The 20329-nt window shown below is 31.4% G+C and overlaps 1 protein-coding gene across 2 annotated transcripts in view; it reads right to left on the reverse strand.

The window, feature by feature from the left end:
- Positions 1–228: 228 nt before the first annotated feature.
- raptor (regulatory associated protein of MTOR complex 1) overlaps positions 229–20329 on the reverse strand; it is a 120080-nt gene continuing 99979 nt past the window's right edge. For both annotated transcript variants that reach the window (XM_076456173.1, XM_076456171.1), the window contains exons 24-31: positions 19629–19753; positions 18013–18120; positions 13071–13177; positions 9396–9523; positions 6574–6666; positions 4496–4612; positions 3375–3504; positions 229–1039 (exon numbers count right to left, since the gene is read on the reverse strand). In XM_076456173.1, coding sequence (XP_076312288.1) covers positions 974–1039; positions 3375–3504; positions 4496–4612; positions 6574–6666; positions 9396–9523; positions 13071–13177; positions 18013–18120; positions 19629–19753 — 874 coding nt within the window. In that variant the 3' untranslated portion in view covers positions 229–973. The remainder of the gene's footprint in view (positions 1040–3374; positions 3505–4495; positions 4613–6573; positions 6667–9395; positions 9524–13070; positions 13178–18012; positions 18121–19628; positions 19754–20329) is intronic.

Consider the following 20329-nt stretch of genomic DNA (forward strand, 5'->3'; position numbering starts at 1 on the left):
TCCACTTACAAGTCCATTATCACTTTTTCAAACTCATCTAGAATAATGAATGGGAAAGCAGCCCTGGCCACATGCTTTATAGAGGTTTTACTCTGACTTGTGAGAACCTAAATTCTTAGCTAGTTGGATACGAACAGACATTCACCCAATCCTCGAATATGGTATTAATAACTACAGAAACGTTAAAACTATCTTTGCAAACAGGAAATAACAATCAATCACAGATAATTGTTTTCAATATTTTATTCAATTTTTAGAACCACTTACATAAAAGGTCCCCTTAATTTGATTTCTAGGTTTATTTATTACTATTTCCAAAACCTGAGGCTGAAAGGAAAATTTACATTGCTTTTAAAAATAAGTGAGATGACCCACTGAACATCGAAAAGTTCCTGTACAGGTAAAATATATTGTACACATAACCATACATTACGTGGTTCCTTCCATCTGTGAAGAATAATTTGCATTCTTAATGAACAAATGGTATATGAAATGTTAAACTACACAAATAATCCATGTTTTTTTTTAACAATCTTTGAAGATGCCAACATTGATTGTTTGGATCCTCTCAGCATACAGAATATACAAACAAGGCTTTTACTGACTTTCCCAAGATTTCTAAAATATTACTATTAAAACTATCTATTTGGTCAATATCTATTCTATTGGCTTGGAACAGAACACTAGTTAACTGGATGATCTGTAAACTATAGCTACACATTTAGCCAAATGTCAGTAACCTTTTATGATAACTAGAAATAAAAGTGTCAGTAACAGAAATGCCAATAATATCTTAATACTCAAGGAATAAAAAGCTACTTTTCCATACAAAATTCTTGCAGTTCAAAACTTCATAACACTTAATTCTAACTTTAACTTCTTTATGATGAAATATTTACACAGTAATGTATAACAATTTTTAAACTTCAGTAACCTATTCACAAATCAACTTTAAACACTAGCTACTTCTGGGTCAATGTTTTCTGTCAACTGTATAAATTGAGATGTATGAATCAGTGCTGCCAGCTGCCAGGTTAGCCTACAACAGAAAATGTACAAAATATACTAAAACTCATAATATTTACACACAATCAAAAACTATTCTTTCATAACTTTCTTTTAATATGATTAAACCATACAGTGAACAGTTAAACATTATTTTGCCAAGAAAAGATTAAAAGATGCTAAACATAAATGTTTATATTATATATCAAAATAAATAATTATTCTTACAAAACAGAACTACTCAAGACCTAGTGATGTAAAAAAACATATGAATACCACAATGTTTCATGACTTCTCAACATGTTTAAAAAATGAAAAGATCAGAATAATTATGTCTTTTAGACAGACATAAAATTCCTCAATGGATTGCTGAATTTACAAAATCAGCATAAATCCATTGTAGAAAATAAATGGGGTGAAAGGTCTACTGTATTCTAATATGATGCATATACATTAATTTTAAACTGTCAGTGTTGTTTTCAATCATTAACACCAGTTAGTATAAGGTCATAGTGACCTTACACTAGCATTATGGGGTTAATGGGCACCACCTAAGTGTGCATTCAGTTTTGGTAGGATGCAGATGTATATGCATAAAATTATTAAAAAAACATTAATGAGAAAACTGCACCTTCTGGTCACAAATGCATTTAAAGAAAATTAAGAACTTTTAACTTTAGACAGCAGAACAAAGTCAGAAGTAGTTACCACTTATTATTAGCAACGAACAGTCATGGTTTGACATGTGGTGGACTACTGGTGAGTCACAATGATTAAACCTGTTGTTTTTTTTTAAAGGGCACTAGTACTGAACATCTTCCATGGCCCAACTGTTGAAAGTATCTTTAATACAATAGAAAATATTGGGAATCTTATTTCAGGACATATTAAATATAGTTAAGCAGACTGTGAAGTAGAGTTTGAGCTTTAGAGTAGTTCGAAACAAAGGAGTATTCCACAGTCTTGTTCAAAGGAATGTTTAACATAACAGGTACAACTTGAGACAACAGGTAAAGGATGCCTGTGAAAGTATAAAAACTTCTCATAAGTTTAGCTAAGAAACTGTTAAGAATTTCCCATAAATGGAAAATGGGTTGGAGAAGATGACTAAGGCCAAAAATAAACTACTATTTAAACACACTGAACCACTCCTCAAGTTTCAACTCTACTGTCAAAGGTGATATACTATGGTATTCTTCAGTATCTCAGTTTTAAAATTCCTCTGGGTGAAGGAAAGCCTCCCTCGTATCTACCTAGATATGGTGAAATTGTTGAAGTAATCTAAGTATGAACTTCCATTATATTTGTTCCCCTATTCACTCACACACACTTCGTAACAAAGATTTATATGCAATGTTAAAGAACTAATCTCTCAGAAAATTTCATTGTTATCTATCAATTTAATTTTAAGCTAAGTTTGAAAGGCTTTCATACAAACAAGCTACATGAATATGAAATACCATTAGCAAGTACAAAGTACACTTTATTCACGTTTACCAGCTTTCACTTACAGTTGTGACATATTTATCTGAAAATCCCTTCTCCTAAACTGATTTATAATTCAGAAGAGGTTGCCATTTCCCTTAAAATAAAACATATTTGCTCACTAAAATTTGACCTTAAAGCAAATTAAGGTGTAACATTTGGATATTAAAATAAGAACACCCAATATTTGAATGAAATTTCACATAAAAAAGATGTTGAAAAAGAGACAGGATTTTATATCTTGAAAACCAATCATATCAAACATACACCAACACCATTGAGAATGTGGTCAACAAGATATCTCTTCTGTACATAGTCCCCACTAGGTGCTATATGTACCCTTTACTGTTCAATGAGCTTCATCATATCAGTTGGTAAAATATTTACAAATATAAAATGTTCATGCAGACAGTATTTGATAGGACCACAGTACAGAAATTCAGAAGGTCCTAGAAATATACAATTTATGTTTCTCCACTGCATATCATAATATAGGGCTTTAAAGTATCCTAACCACCAGTGAATGTTGATACATGAATATGGTTATTTGTTGACTGCAACTAACTTTAAATAAATGTTTTTGAAAGCTATACAGACAAAGTTTCTACAAGTAACTTTTTGCTATTCCTCTGGTTAAACCATATTTGTATAAAGTACTTGTCTAAACTCATTGTGGCAAATGTTTAATACTCACATGCAATATATGAGATTAAAAATAGTTTCTTTCAGAACATCCTTTTAAGTGTGTATGTTTGTTTAGTGTGTAAGGACCTACACATACACACAACCAAGTGTAAAATAGTATTTCCATCCATTTACAAATTTACAACAATGATTAAGCACATAGCAAACAGTCCAGAACTATATTTACAACAATAACTTACTTTGTAAGGATGAAAGGCCAAACAGCTAATTGGTCCAATTCTTTGACCCATGAATCCATCATGGTATTTAATTACACTAACAGTTTCACCAAGAGTATTGTAAACATTGATGATCTGGTTCACAGAACCACTACAGGGGTAAAGAAAAACAAATCTTGAAACTTTTGAAACACCTCTAATGCTAATTACATATACGAAAAGAGGAACTTTTTTTTTCCAATTATACACACTTTATATACACTTTTTTACGACTGATATTTTCTAAAGAACGTATCAGAACTCTTGCATCTATTTATATGTACAATTTGCATTGTTTTCCTTTACTATTAGCTTTTCCTAATTTGAAAGTTTTAATACAATTCTATAATGCAACTGTTATATGCTTCCAAATACACAACCAATTAAAATAGTGTAAACAAAATTATCATCGTAACTACCTATTAAATCAATGGTTCTTAACCTTTTTCAGTGTTTGCACCCCTTTCAAATCAGTAATCATTTCTTGCACCCCCTGGAAACTTAAATATAAAAAAAGCTAAAAATACAAAGTTGATGTAATCAAAAATTTTTTTTAATCTTCATACATACAGCATACCTTTTTTCAAGACAAAAATTCAGGGTACATAATGAAAAATTAATTTCAATGTTTCTTCTTAGGAGAAATATAAAGCATACTCTTATGTAAAAATATAGATTTGCTTTAATTATTCATGGGCATCCTCGCACCCCTGGTTAAGAACCCCTGTATTAAATGAAACCTGAGTACTCTCTCTTTGATGTCATTTTCTACTGACTGTAAATTCCTGAACATTAAGAGAATTAATTGGATTATGTACTGAGATTAGTCATAAACCAGTGTTATAATTTTACACTTAATAACTTAAGAACAGCTGTTCCATCAATAACAAGTTTTTATTCCCAAGCTAATTTTTCTGGCTTCTTGAAATGCAATCAGTTTTTGAAAACATCTATATCCTGTTTTTGCGTTAAGTGTTAAAAAAATGTGAACATGCACCTTTACCGTTGCTCAATGAGCACAACTGATATCACAAAAGTTAATATTACTGTTTTTTTCTGAAATACAGTGACTGGTATTTAAAGCACAGTTCATCAAAACTCACCAGGCCAAGATATTGAGAGACTGATGCACAGCCATAGCTGTCATGCCTTGTGAGGAAGGTACTTTTTGGAGAGAGTTTGTGCGTCGTAAATCCCAGAACCTCACATCTCCAGCAACACTGAAATAGCAAAATCACAACTACAGCAGCAGTACATTACCTAGTCATAGCAAGTAGTATTAAATCCCCAAGACAACCATAATAGTGCACACATTAAGTACCAATGAAGTGGTACTTTCATCTGCTGAAGTAGTGTGAATCTTGAAACACCTACTTAGTGATAAAATGTTTTCCTCTTGTTTTTTTTACTTCTTATTGTTTGTATCACGTTAGAAAAATATGTTAATTACAATTTTATAGCTTACTCAAGATGAAACTATGACCAAGTTTATGAGAACTTACTACCATTATTTGATGTTGAGTTTGCTGTTAACAAAAATGGAACTGTTCACTTTATAACTACTATGGTTAAACTGCTAATTAGTTTTTAATTTTGCTAATGTTTATGGAATTATTAACATATATTTGGCACAGCTAACAATAGTTACATTATTAAATTACACAACACTTCTAAAATATAACCTCTAATGCAAGCTTAACATGGTTAACATGACTAAACTGTTATGTACCTGAGACAACCAAAAACAAAATTGTAACTATTTCAAACAAAATATATGAAAGTAAACAAGCTTATAACCTGAAAACAGCAGAATAAAATATTTTTATTGATTTATAATTAGCCTTAGATTGGCAACTGTCGGATCCTTTAAATACATAATTGCTGCTTATTTTCAGCTCAATAAACAATCACAAATTTGCTAATGGTGTCAGTAACATTAAATTCTGAAGAGACATATCATGCAGTATTCAATCAATTTTAAAACTTATTAGGAGTATGCACTTCTATATGTTAAAAAATACAACAACATAATTGTGGAGCCTATGTACCTATTTATAAGCCAGAATGAGTAAATATGTACTTGGCAAACTATAGCTTATTCTTAGGTCATACTTCAAACAGCTTGTGACCCGATTGCTGATATGACCAACACACATAACTTAGTTGAACTGCTAATATATAAACTAGTTGTTAGTTTCATACATAGTTATTTCTCATGTCTTTTTCTTACATAGTTCTTGTATATCCTAAAACTATTTAATACAGCTTTGTTCAAAGGAAGTACTAAAAATGTTTCTGAATACTCTTATTTTTGTTATCATGGTTATTATTGACATTACACAGATTCTCTCTGAATCCTCTGTTTGTTATTATTGACATTATATAGATTCTCTCTGAATCCTCTAATTTTTGTTATCATGGTTATTATTAACATTATATAGGTTCTCTCTGTTCTTGCCAAGTGCTGGTGACTCTATGAAATAATCATTGTACATGACATATTTCTGCCATCCACACCATGTTCAATTTTCATGAATTATTTCAAACACCATGTTGACACATGTAAACTAAACTGTTCTTATACAAAGAATGTTCTGTTTATAATTTGGTCTGTGGATATGCCATATGAATTTTCTCAAAGGTGGCTACTTCCACTGATTAACTTTGAATATATGCTTTTTGAAAGTTATAAAAGCTAAACTTCTAATACTCACTTCTAGCTATTCACCTTGTTAAACTTTGGAAATGTACTTAAAAAGATCATAAAGGACAAATTTTTATTACTCAATTATAATAGGTCACTGAATATATACTTATCAAAAGCTACAACTCTAACATTGGTTAAACACTGATGAAATACTTATCAAAACATATAAACACTAAGTTATCAATATTCACTTACACTGGCTATAAACACTGAACATATACCTAATGAAAATCATACAGACTAATATTCTTACACTCACTTATGGCTACTACACTGGTTAAGCATTCAATGTACACTTATCAAAAGTTATACAGGCAAAGCATTTTTATATGCTTACTTGTGGTTATGTTTGCTAATTACATTTTGAATATGCACTAATCAAAAATTATACTGTTATGTTTCTCCCATACAAACACTTGTTTCTACAGCCACACATACTTGTCACTACTTACTCTGAATTTAGCAAATACACACCTTCCACTAATTACTTGTCCATTTCCTTCAGAGTTCTGGAGAAACTTAGCCTTGACTATCCATGCTGAGTGTTCTCGTAAAGTCATGACTCGGCTAAGGTTAGGAAAGGAATTAACATTTATAAGTTCACTAACTATTATATTTTTAAAGAACTTTTCTTAGCCCTTAAACTCTAAAAAACTGAAATAATGGTCCACTGATCAGAATGATGATGATGTGTTATGAAAACATAGTGGTAAAATATGTAACAAAAACTTACTAATTCATCAATAACACATTTTACTAAGAATAGCACTGTGGTCATTCTTTGCAATGATTTTTATTATTATCTGATGCTGGAGGTACTTAAAAGACAGTGACATCAAACAATGTTAGAAGTGAAATGAAAAATTACTGAAAACAATGTAAAAGTTACTGAAAAAACCTGAAGAAACATTTAAAATTTTCTAAAGAAAGAAAGAAAGTGACATTATAAGCTACTCAAGAGAGTTAATGAAAAGAATGTTAAAGATTATTGCAAAAATCCAGTAAAAGCAATTTCAAAAGTGAAATGAAAAGTAAAATTGTATAGATATTGGAATATATTAGAACTATGTATTAACTCACCAAAAGAAAACTTTACATATTGGATATAACCTATCAGAAATGCTAGGATAGAGGTTTGTTCAATTCATAACACTAATATTTCTCATCTAGGAATCTACTACAGTTCATAATATAGTAAAATGCAAGCTTCCTTGATACAAACCCTTAATGCTACTGAGGAATGCACACACTTACAAACTTCTGATTGTCACCATTACTCATATATTAGTTTCTAGAAGTTGAAAGAAGTTCCTAATCCAAACTATATGTTTTTACTATTTCATAGTTTAATGAAGTTCTTTTCTAAATGTTCATTTTATTTCTTATCACTTTCCAATCCATTTTTTATATTGTCTCGCCTAGTTTCCCCACCACTGTGCCATACTATTATGTTTTGCCTTCTTTTCACATGTCACATTGATAGTACTTCTTCTTTATTACTGTATTCACTTAATTCAAACTTCTATTTTACAAGAATTTATAATTTCTGTGGCACCATTCTGGTTTTACTCCCTTTTTGATTCTGTTGAAGAGTTCTTTTCAAAAGCATTATAGCTCATCGGTCTTTTTTTAAATCACTTTAATCCCCAATTGCACAATTTGTTCCTTTCAAAACGGTAATAATATAATATATAAATATGTTCACATATTTTAAATTAAAATGCCAATTTTTTCAACAGTGTGATAATAAAACTAACCTAAACAAATATTAAACAGGGTTCATGTACACTTTACACATTAAAATTCCAGGAACGTAAAACTTATACTTAAACTTTTATGATTCTCAGTGGCTGAAACACAGAATTAAACTTTCATTTTGATTTATAAAATGTGACCACCAATAGAAATTTCCACAATTTCACTTCTTGCAAAGAATGAGATTCATTACAACATGAAATATAAACAAACCTGGTTCTAATAACCAAACTTTTTTGTTGTTGTTGTTTCCGTTTAACTTTCTTTTAATTAAGCCAATTACTTCATGGAAAAGTTTTACTGAAACAAATATGAGGATCTTTTACATGACCACAACCTAAACAGAAACGTTTGCCAAGACTTACAGCTCTGAAATTTTTAAGAGTTCATTTGCCATGACTTAAAGATCACAGAAGCCTGCCTGAGCCCTAATCAAAGGCATGCTTCCACCTCTGTAATTCTGAACTAATTCATATCTATTATATAATATAAGCAAGATATCTTGGAAATTGTTGCATAAGTTTGTTAGATATAAATGGACAATTTAAGTTTTAAGTACTAAAATAAACCATTAATATATCTTATAATCAGCTCTTACTCATTGATGCTTTAGCTCACTCCATGAATTTGTCTACTACAAATAGGCCAATGGAAAGCATCAATTAAAATATTTAACTTTAACATTAGTTTAGACTTGACATATAATTTTCTGCCCCAACTATATTTGTTTATAAACAAGTCCAACCTCATGAACAGATAATTTTAAGTAACCTAAAACAAGAGACAGAATATGTTTATGCTTTGTTGGTTGGTTCAGCATTTCTGTACTGACACACATAGTGGAACTTAAAATATTTCTTTACTGGCAGAGAGGTTGAGTAAGTCATATTAAAACATTTTGGAGTCTCAACATGATATTACAGCAATAAATATTCAGCTGGAAATGCATCAGTTGTTATAAAAAATACATATAAAAGGAATATATACATATGGTCAAACAACTATACAGAAGGACTATACATTTTGCAGCATATATTATATTAAACAACTACAGAGGCAGATTACATCATATTACATATTAAGATATTTTGGAGCTTCACCATATTGCTGCAGTCCACATTGTCATGTCTGGTCATGCTAAATCTTACAGTCATCATGTTCATAGCACTGTTCGTTTGTTTTTGTTTTAACTTTACTGAACATTTTAATTTTGATATTTTCTTTCATATCAAGGCTCTCCTTAAAGTTGGGTCAAAATTTTGGAATTAATCATCATAAGGTATTGGCTTTGAAAAACTAAGAAAAATGTCTCATTCAATGTCACTTTGCATTTAATTACTCTAATTACTGAAAGGATTTTGATTTCTCATCACACTAGATGATGAGTTGTTCAGAATCAATACATTTATTTTGTTTCTAAGAAACCTTTACACAATGTTTTTGATAATGAAGAGAAACTGAACACAAATGACAGGTAATTCTAACGAAAACAATTTAATCTGAAAGTAACAGAATTTTACTTCTTATATATTTATACATACCAATCAGAAGGTGACAACCGTTGGTCATACAAGCGGATGGTACCATCACCACAGCCTGCTACTAATAGGTGTAGAGTACTGTCAGATGACAGGGAGGTAATACAGCTGTCTGCACCAGTAGGTATATCCTGAAAATAATTACAAAGAAAATGCTAACACTAACACACTTCAATAAATAATAAACTCATCAATTCCTAAAAGGCATGGAAATTTGCACTTTTCTAACACACACAGTTCAAATTTTTAAGCTGTGATATTAATCACAAAACTTACTTCAATTTCTATCACATCTTTCTCAAATCATAAATGGAATATTCATGATCCAACAGAAATTGTTGGTTTCTAATTGAACTGAGTGAACTGTGTTCCTGAGTTCTTTGATATTCCTAGAGATAAGGGAGTAATAGTTGCAGGTACAGATGTAGATCTGTACTTAAAATCTCAATCCATTATTAATTTTGTTAGCCATAGCTATGTACTTCATTATCAAACAAGTAACAGAAATTGTCTTTGTAGTTATATAACATTTATGAATGATATTACTAACATTAGAAATGAAAAACTATTAATTTCATAAATGATTTTACAAACATAAATACCCTTAACATTGAACTTTGTATTGATGGCAAACCTACCAAGACTATTTACTACTGTCTTTACTTTTAAGCTACAAACCAGAGAGTTTTGACTGCTGCTATTAATAATGCACCAATAAACTTTGGAGCACCATTTTATGGTACCACACTTATCCAAACCTAGGATGCCAGCTCTATCTACTGTAACTTTCTACAATGAACTAACTGATTTGAACTTTTCATAGTACACTGGTCAATTTGGAAACTTTCATAAAGTGGGAATTGATTTGAATTTTTTATAGTGTACATTAATAAATTTGAACTTTTCATAATATACTAATCAATCTGAACTTTTCCACCATACAGTGAACAGTTTGAACTTTCCATAGAATACAAATTTATTTTAACTTTCTTTCTACATTCCACTAACTGATCTAATAAATATCTCACCTGAAACAATTGACTATACAAAATAGGCATCCTTTACTGCACCTCACAAAGATTTAGCAAATTATATTCAAAATTTCATTAATCTTTTTTAAGTTTTATATTATACCAATTAGCACAGCATAAAATCATAGCTAATTATCCATATTTTAACAGTATACAAGTTTTAGGTTTTAATTTTGTAAGTCAATATTTTAAAACATCCTGAATTTCTCCTAGTGTGACACATTTTCTCTATGTTATCCACCCCACACAATAAGTATAAAATTAAACATATATTACTCACTATAAGATTGCCATTGCTCAAACAAACCAAAATTTTAATAGCTTTCAAATTTGTTTGGTTACAGAGCTATCAAATGGAAAATCAGACCCCTCTTGTGACACCCATCTTCTGTAATATTCACATCTTTCAAGATCTGTTAATAGTTCTCTCTCTTACATTTAATTCTATATTATCTATAACAAATAGAAATCTAAGATTTTCATTTATCAAATGACATATTGTATGACTCATTTTCTGAAGAGAGAATTTCAGTTTCACTGTTAGTACAACATATAGATTAGCCTGGATGAATCTGTAGAAGCTCTTGTTGCATAATTAAGAAATCCAACAAATTTGAGAGAGAGGGAAAACTGTCTATTTTTTGCAGGTTATCAGTCTATCTTCTTTGATGCATTAATTAATTAAAATTTATTTAGTGTATTACTACCATTAGTATAAAAAAGTAGAGTTAAATATCATTAACAATCAACAGTCAGAAAAAACAAAGATTCAGATAAGTACTTTATTTCTTGTTGTTCATGTTTATTCTTCATTTATAATTATAAAGGTAATTCAAATGTACAAATAGAGATCTTTTTAGGTTAGTTAAGGTTAAATTTAGATAGAATAAATAATAATATAATCAAATTTTTTTGCAAGACATGCACCTAAGCAGCTTGTGAGTAATTTAATTTTGCCATGTAATGTGACCTCACATTCCCCAAGTGATTTACAACATATAATGGTGAGATTAGAAGTTAGACAAAGTTCAAAGGGCAATAAAATAATAAAAATTAATTATATATAGATGTGCACTGTTACAAATTTAAAGCTAAATAATATAAACAAATGTTGTTTCCTGTTACAACTTAAAATCATTCTAAAAAGAAAAAAAGGACAATTTAGATTTATTTTTATTGTTACAAAGTCAGTCAAGTTAATCAACATTGTATAGAGTTAGGGAAGAGAAAACAGATACAATATGAATTTTTACTGAAAACAAAATAAGTATTTAGCAGATTTTAGAGATTGCATAGATGAAATATGAGATTAAGATGACGAAAAGAATTTTTAATCTGAACATGGAAACCCCTTTACACAAAGACTACTCAAAACAAATATTTAATATATTCATGGACAAATTATTAGTAAAAAATACTTAATTATAATTTGAGTTTTTGTGTAGAGAATACTTGTAACATGTACTAAAAGTCTGCCAAAATTTGTGAAGACACACACTGTATTGAAAGTTATAATATTAAAACAATATACAAGTAAAATGGTCCTGTAGTCAGTCCCTGTGACTGACCTCATACTGAAAGAGATATAGAAGTTCATATTTAGACTGTTTCAACATTCATGTTTTCTATCTGATTAATAATCAATTTTGATGTAAACTAAGTCACAAGTAAATAATAACCTCTCATACTCATACGAAGGTAGGACAAGAAAATATCCAGTATGAATAGAAATATTCTCAGTTGACAAATACAAAGACATTATTCACAAATATTCTCAGATATTTGAGGGCAGGTTTTAGTAAATGTGATATAAAACTATTAATGAAATATAACTATCACATGCAACCAGAACTGATTAACCTAATGAAAAGAGCAAGAAGAAATGATTGTTAAATAATTTTAATTTGCTTTATTAATTTTATTAAATAGAAATTTGTAAATAATGTAAAAAAAAATCTGTTCATTTTGCCAAGGCACCACATGAACTCATATACAATAGTCACTAAAAATTACATCACCTTTGTCATGCATCTTAAAAATTAATACAACATGAAATAAATTACAAAAATAAAAAGAACGTTACAGCTTTATCTCCTTTGCAAAATGTCACAGCTATAACCAATAACAAGTGAGAACTTGTGAAAAATGATCACTTAATTTATATTTACTAAATGGCTATGCTAAGGCTAACAAAACTCAGTTAGCAGCAAAAGGTACACTCTCTTTTAAAATCTTATGTCATGCAGGATAGATGTAAAAATAAAAATAAAACTAGAAACAGTACATTTCTAAATACTACACTATCCTAGTAATATAATCAATTTAAAACACCACAGAATGTAGAATATCTTTAACAACAGGTTTATGAAAGTTAAACATACTAATCAATAATAACTCCAGAAACAACTGCTACTTGGAGTTAACTTTTACATTGATACATGTGAAAATGAGTCTTAGCAAGCCAATGAAATGATTTTTAATTACTTTTTCTAAACCTTTGAAAATGTTATTAAAAGAAGTTGTCATAATATTATATTTAATCTCTTTAACAAACTAATACAGTAAATTTCACACAATTTTTCATTGACCAGATATGGCTTCTCTGTTCATGAAAGTTTATAACACTCTAAATGTTCCATTCATCTACCTGTACTTTCCTTTCTTGAATGGCATCCCACACTCTGATATTTCTCACATCTCCAGAAGCAAAGAGTTTGGAGGTTTGCTGTTCCCACTCAAGCACCAGTCCAGAACCTAATATTTCAAAAAGTTAGAAATTCAACAATGTAATAAGGTTCTTACATACTGAGCATAAAACAAAAGTTTTGTGCTTAAAATAAGAACCAATAAATAATTTTTATTTGTAAATCTTCCAGTTTAGCAACACACACATACTGTGTTTAAGCAACCAACAATACTGGTACTAGTGACAGTTGCTATTTCAACAATATTCCAATTTTGAGAACAACTGTATTTCTAGAACTATTACAAAATTACAATCACAACTAATGTTCATTCCTCAAAAATGCTGAAAACTTTTTCCGAGTCGAATTTTTTCTGTACAACTACTTTAGGTCACATGCAATATTTTGGGGGATTCTCATGGAACAGTACTTAGAAAACAATTACACGTTAAAAGTAAAGCTAACAAACACAACAATAAATTTATGTGAGCATTAGTCTAATATTATACATTTTTGTTCCACATGCAAAACATAAATATAGACCAAAATAAATTACTATTACTTTACTACTGAATGGACCAATGTTACACTGTGCTAATATGTAACTATTTTCTGCATGTTGAAAATAAAACAGCTGTTCTGCATAGTTTAAAATTTTAAAACTCATTCTTTTAAATTTTTCTGTTTCACAGTTTGTTCTGTTAGTTAACTCACAGAAAAAAGTTTATTATATATTCTTTCCTTAAGGAAAAGATAGATTAATTATACTTGAGATCTGAAGCTAACTTTATTTTTTTAGTTTTTTCCTGTAGATTTTTTTATTATTATTATTTTTATCAACAAATCATTTATCCATTCATTACATAGTACGCTTACACAATTTACAAAAATGGTGCTTAGGTTAACATTGAATATATGTTTATGATTACTTTACACTTGATATTCCAGTACTGCATTATATATTTATATGAATGTTTTGTTTTCCCGAGCTACATGGGATCTCATCAACTATGAAGCCTAAGGCTTCAGCTTCAACTGCCATTGCCCCACTGATAATCCTACTCTGTCTAGAGTTTAGCAAAATGTCCTTTACCATAATGGATACAAATATATTTAAGTTCTCTGTAGAACTAAATGCAAAACACTATATATTTTTGTATCTTAAAAATAATTTGTTTCTAGCCCAATTGTTTTATGCTTAGCCAGAAATGGATAAAGTTTAAAAGTTCAATTCCACCATACTTTGTGTAAAAATAAATATGTTTAAAATGGTGCTGTCGCTCTCGATCGTAACAAAAACATGAGAGTAAGATGTGTACTATTGTGACTTGACTGCCACACAGACCATACATTGCTGCATCAGTACTAGATAAAAGAAAGTAGTGAGTTAAAAAACTGTGACCAATGAGTAGCCTAGCCAGAACAACTTCCTCCTTCCAATCCTTACAGTAGCAAAATGGCCAAAGAGCAATAGATGGTTTTATTTGGAAAAGCTTATTAACATGTTGCTCACTCCAAGTTGACTGCCAACTGGTGTGGAGCTGAGCCTTGAATACAGGACCGTAGCCCATGTATGAGACAGGCACGACAGTGATAGTGGCAGAGCAGACTGACTTAGATGTGATGTCAGTGAGCTCGTTCCCGTGAATACCAATGTTGCCTGGTATCCAGAAAAACTGGACAGAAGGAGATGATAGAGAGAAATGGGCAGTCAATTTTGAATATCGACAAGAATAGGGTAAGAACTGACATGAAGCGATTCCAGGGTTAACAAAGAGCTAAGTGAATCGATATAAACAATACAGTTCGTGTACTGCATAGCTTCTATGTGATTCATATGACTCTGGAACTGATGGTAGAAGAGATGCTGGAGGTGTACTTAATCCAAGATTTCTTCTGGCTTTGATGTTTTACCTGCTGGGCATGCACACAAGCCTGCTGGAATGGAATGTGGTTTAAAAACGTGAGATACCTACAAAATGTATCCCAAGCACGTTTGAGCTTTTCTTGTCATGTGACAGGCAGAATTCCACAAAGAATGAGGATACTGTGTGAAACATGTCAAGGTTTTAGGAATACACTGAGCAGCTGCCTGGACAATACAATCAGTTACTGCTACCACACAGTCATCTATTGATGGCTTACACACAATGACAGGATCAAGTTTTGAGTGAGTGGTGTAAGAACGTCAGTTAGCTTGGTCCAACTTCCATCGAGGCACACGGGTCGGATGACATCAACCATGGCCAGTCTCTCTCAAAATGATGGGAAAATTATCACTGCCCTGTGAATTACTGTAAAGCCTCCAAGAAAAATAAGTGAAAAGTGAAGGGAAGCACACAGAAAGATCTATAGCAGTAAAAGTCTGATTAGGTGCATGAAATAGGCATAAGGAACCAGTACTTAAGAGAGATAGGTTGTGGGGATTATGTCCATTACAATCCCCCAATAGTAAAAAGAGGGATTAAAACTGATTAGGTGCATGAAATAGGCATAAGGAACCAGTACTTAAGAGAGATAGGTTGTGGGGATTATGTCCATTACAATCCCCCAATAGTAAAAAGAGGGATTAAAACTGCTCATTGAGGGTATCAAGGTCAGACTAATTATAGATCTCCTCAGGAGTCAAGAAGAGAGAACAAATAGTGATGGTACGACCCAATGAAACACAGATGGCTATAGCCTCCAAAGGTGTATCAAGTGACAGAGACAAGGTAGACATGTGCTGATCAACCAACAATGCCATCCCACCATGCACTCGTCCACCACACGACCTGTCGTTTCTGTTCAAAGAAAATTGCAGAATGGTGACCATATCAGTGGGTTTCAAAAATATTTCCTGTGAGGATAGACACACTGGATGGTGAGAATCAATCAAATCCTTAATGTCTTCTATATCTGATCAAAAACCTCAACAGTTACACTGAATCTGAGTGGCCATTTTTACTTATGTGGCAGGGAGACCTTGTTTGCACCTTTTTTTTTTTTCTTTTCTTTATTGGACTAAGATCTATCAACCTCCATGGACCCTGTCCTGGGTCGAGTAGGCAGGTCTCTGTCTGTGGACAAAGATTCCAATGACTATAGATGTAAATGAATGGTTGATTTACTTTTTGGGGCTGCAGAAGGAGATAGGATGGACCCAAGAAAATACTTGAATATGAAGGAAGTGGAACTGGGCAATCACTGAAAGGAGTGGTAGGGACAAAGACAGAAGTAGACATAGATGTGTCAACTTTTTTAATTATGGAGAGCACAAGATACTTAAGGTGTTTTGCAAACAACTCTGTTGGATGCACAGAAAGATTCATCTGCACTCCCACTATGGCAGTGGAATGGAGTACAGCAGCACATGTCCAAGATGGAGTTGGGGACAATAATTTCTGATCTTCTGAGTAGGTGATATTATCAACAGTCTTTAAGCATTGCACCACTTCCTCTTCTACCCATTTAGGGCAAGAAATGGAGTAAGAGGGGTATTAGCCACTACAGTTAACACAGTGCAGTTCCAGGATGCACTCATAAGCGCCATGGTCTTTACTACCACAGCGAGTATATATCAAAGAACCACAACATGATATTTTTGACTGATCAAACCTCTGACACTGGAAACATCTGATGTTTGACTGTGGTTGGAGTATGTGGTGATGTAAGTGTTAACATCAGAACACTGGTAGTTCCAAAATTCCATCTTTATGAGTGAAGATTTGGCACACCACAGTAACACCTTGGACGGAGAAACCAGCGAGGATCTCAAAGTTGGGAATGTTCTTTAAATCCCTCTCAACTATAACTCCTCTGGAAGAATTCAAAGTTGCATGGGGGGTAACCTCAGTGGGTATATCCCCAATGGCCTTTGATTTCAATAAGAGTTTGGTATGTTGTGATGAAGATGTTTCCATCAAAATATCTCCAGAGAGAAATTTCTTTACTGACTTTGAGGAGCCAGCAAGTCCCTCTAATCTCTTTTAAATAAAAAATGGAACATCTGCCCCAAAGATTTCTCAGATAAGGAATGGATAATCAGAAATCAAGGTGCAGAATGTGTCTGTAATATTGACTGTAAAACAGAGCCGTCAATGCGTGGTCAGTTTTCAATTATCTCTTTTTTTTTTCAACTATTTCATTTTTATTTATTTTGTCTCAAGAGAAGCATCCATAATAAAGAAGTTATATTTCAGTGCTCACTGACCCCAGCCACCATGAAGCCCTACGAAAGGACACACTACAGTGCCAAACAAAGACACTGCAGCAATGGCAGGATTTTGTTAGCACTATACCCAAACACCAACCTCAGATACAATGTCAACAACACCCATTGAGAATATCCAGCATTGGTACTTGGTTAACCCTAGCCCAAATGGACCAACTGACTGATCCTAGGGGACCACTCCAAGGCTGCCTGTCTACAGGATTTCAAGGCCAAAGTGATGTTAGGGTCAGACTCCTCAACCACAATGATCCTCTCCTCCCCTTCATGGATCTCCACACATGGCAAAAACGTAGGTGGAAGTTTAGATCCCAGAGGAGATACACTGTAGGAACAGAACCTTCACTATAAGGTCCCCTCACCACATACAGGAATCCACGCCAAGGAGGGGAAGATAAAACCAGTCATGTTGCATGAAGCTAAGTGCTGAAGTTTAAAAAAGAAGGAGCAGATAAATATAATAATGGAAGAGAAAAGGACATGACAGAAGAAGAGAAGGATAGATGTATAAAGAGGAGGAGCACATATGAATGCAGCTCTGACACAGAATAGGAAAGAATAGATAGCATGGACCAGAAAAGAAGACCTCAAATAATTAGAATAAATGAAAAAAAGTCTAAACAACTCTGTATATTCACTGCAGCAAAACTGGTAAAAGTATTATAATATTTATTAAAATTGCTCCTAAATCTTACCTCTTGGTGAAGGTATCATTTCTGTCAGAGCTTGGAAAGCTGTGACCATCTCTGGTTCCTTTCCTTCTTCTCCAATAAAGTTACGCCATACTCTTACTGCTCCGTCATCTGAAAGATTAACACATATCTAACATTCATCTTCTCTTCTTCTGATAGAAAAAATAGCTCACCAACAAATGGTTAACAACTATAAACTAAAGTAATAATTTACAAAGGACAAAACAAAAACAACAAATTATCTAAATTTGAATTACAAAAAAATTTGGACAATCTTCATGAAAACAGTAAAGAAAAACTGATAAATAACAAACTAATTTGAAAAACTTACCGTCTACAAAAGTGTCCTGAACGTTTGTTCATAAGTTTTTTAAAATTTTACATAACCAAAAATTTTATTTTTACAAACATGTCTTTCTGTCCTGTTTTGTCATTCTGAACATACCAGTATTCTGACTTAACTTCTATCATTCACCAAAAATGACCAATTTTTTTATCTGTTAATTATAATTTTTTTTGCATTTTTATTCACTTTTATAAATGTTTAAATTTGTATAATTGTTATAAATAAACAATTATTGCTATAACCATTAATATGTCAATACTCACAAGAATTCTAGATCTATAGAAAACAAAAAGTTTTTCATTACACTAATGGTTGTTAAAATAATTCAAATAGTTATAGAAAGCTAACAGGAGGTTTGATAAAAACAATATTTTGGATATAAAATATTTTCAAAATAGAAACAGGATCCTTTACCGAAAGAATAATTATTTTAAAAGTCATATAAAAGCATACACACATTCAAAATTTATATACATATTAAATGAGGTATTCATTTAATACAAGGAAGTCACATGTAACCTCCAGGGGCCCTAAGGGTGTATGCCAGGATTGTTGATAAAGAATTTGTCTGCATGTTTGCCAACTGTAAAAAGGCACACTTTGGACTTCGTAAAATGCTAACATATATATAACATATTCATATGTTGATAAATAACAATCCAAAAACACTTCAAATAGATATGCAAAAAATACTTCCAGCATTTAGTTTCTTTAAAACTTTTTGGTAATCTTACAGTCAGAATGAACTGGTTTAGTGTAAATAAATGCTGTCAAACTTACAAAAAAAAATACTTATGCATGTAATAGCTTGTGAATATTATTATTTTGGAAATGTAAAATGGTTTATAATAATCAAGTTCTGATACTGAAATTATCACTCTGAACCTTTATTAATGTGTTATACATATTTTAAAATCTGTACATCACTAATAATAAACAACCAATTATTATGAACTATGATGAACCATCAAAATCTTGTGAAGCATAAATAATTTAATTTTGACTGATTCAACAGAAGCCTCACTCCAAAGTCAATCAGGCCTGATGACTAAATTTTAACTTGACACATAAAAGTAGTTCTAATTTTAATACTGTGATGTTGACATTCAGGTTAACTGGTGATCATTTATAACACTACTTCATCAATGGAATGTACCTGAAATATGAGAAGTAGTCTTTGCAATGGTAGCCCATACTGAGCTAGTTAAATGAGAAACATTGAAAATTGACAGTTGTTACCTTACTTTGGTTGAAAAAACTTACTACTACCTACCTGAACCAATAAGTAAAAGAGCCAAGTCATGACTGTTGAGGAAGTCCATTGCTGTAATGCGAGTATTGACAGGGTTTCCATTAGCATTATTACTTAATATCAAGCCTTGCTCCCAGTCCCAGATGCTGTTCACAGCCATTGAAAGTAGATTATTATCAAATGAATCACACATTGTAAACTACCATAAGTTAAATATACAAAAAATAACTCTAACCAATAAAACATAAGTGATCAGTTACTATCATTAAAACACTTGGAAAATTCATTAGATTCCATAAATAAACAAAATATAAACTAGCATCAACACAATATTTAGATATACAATCTGTATAAACTGAAAAGAAATAAACTATTATCAACATAATGTACAGACGAAACACAATCATTAAAAAATAATAAGATAAAGTTAACAGTAAATAATGAACACAACATAAAAATATTAATCAATGTACCCTAATAATATTACATACAGGCAAAGTAAAGCTTTATAATTAATACAGTATGTATCAACAAACAAAATCTTTAAAATGCAATAACATTTTGAAGAAATTCCCTTCTTTATTTAAACTTGTGCATTAAAGATCTCAGTCATACTGTTATGCTGAAACTGGTGAGAAACGAAACTGTGTAAATTTTTTAAAGTTTAACGTTAAATCTGTTTTAAACTATTACTACTAAAACGTTTGGAGTCAAAAGCTTCT

The sequence above is a fragment of the Tachypleus tridentatus genome, chromosome 9 (assembly GCF_004210375.1).
Source record: "Tachypleus tridentatus isolate NWPU-2018 chromosome 9, ASM421037v1, whole genome shotgun sequence".
Taxonomy (NCBI): domain Eukaryota; kingdom Metazoa; phylum Arthropoda; class Merostomata; order Xiphosura; family Limulidae; genus Tachypleus; species Tachypleus tridentatus.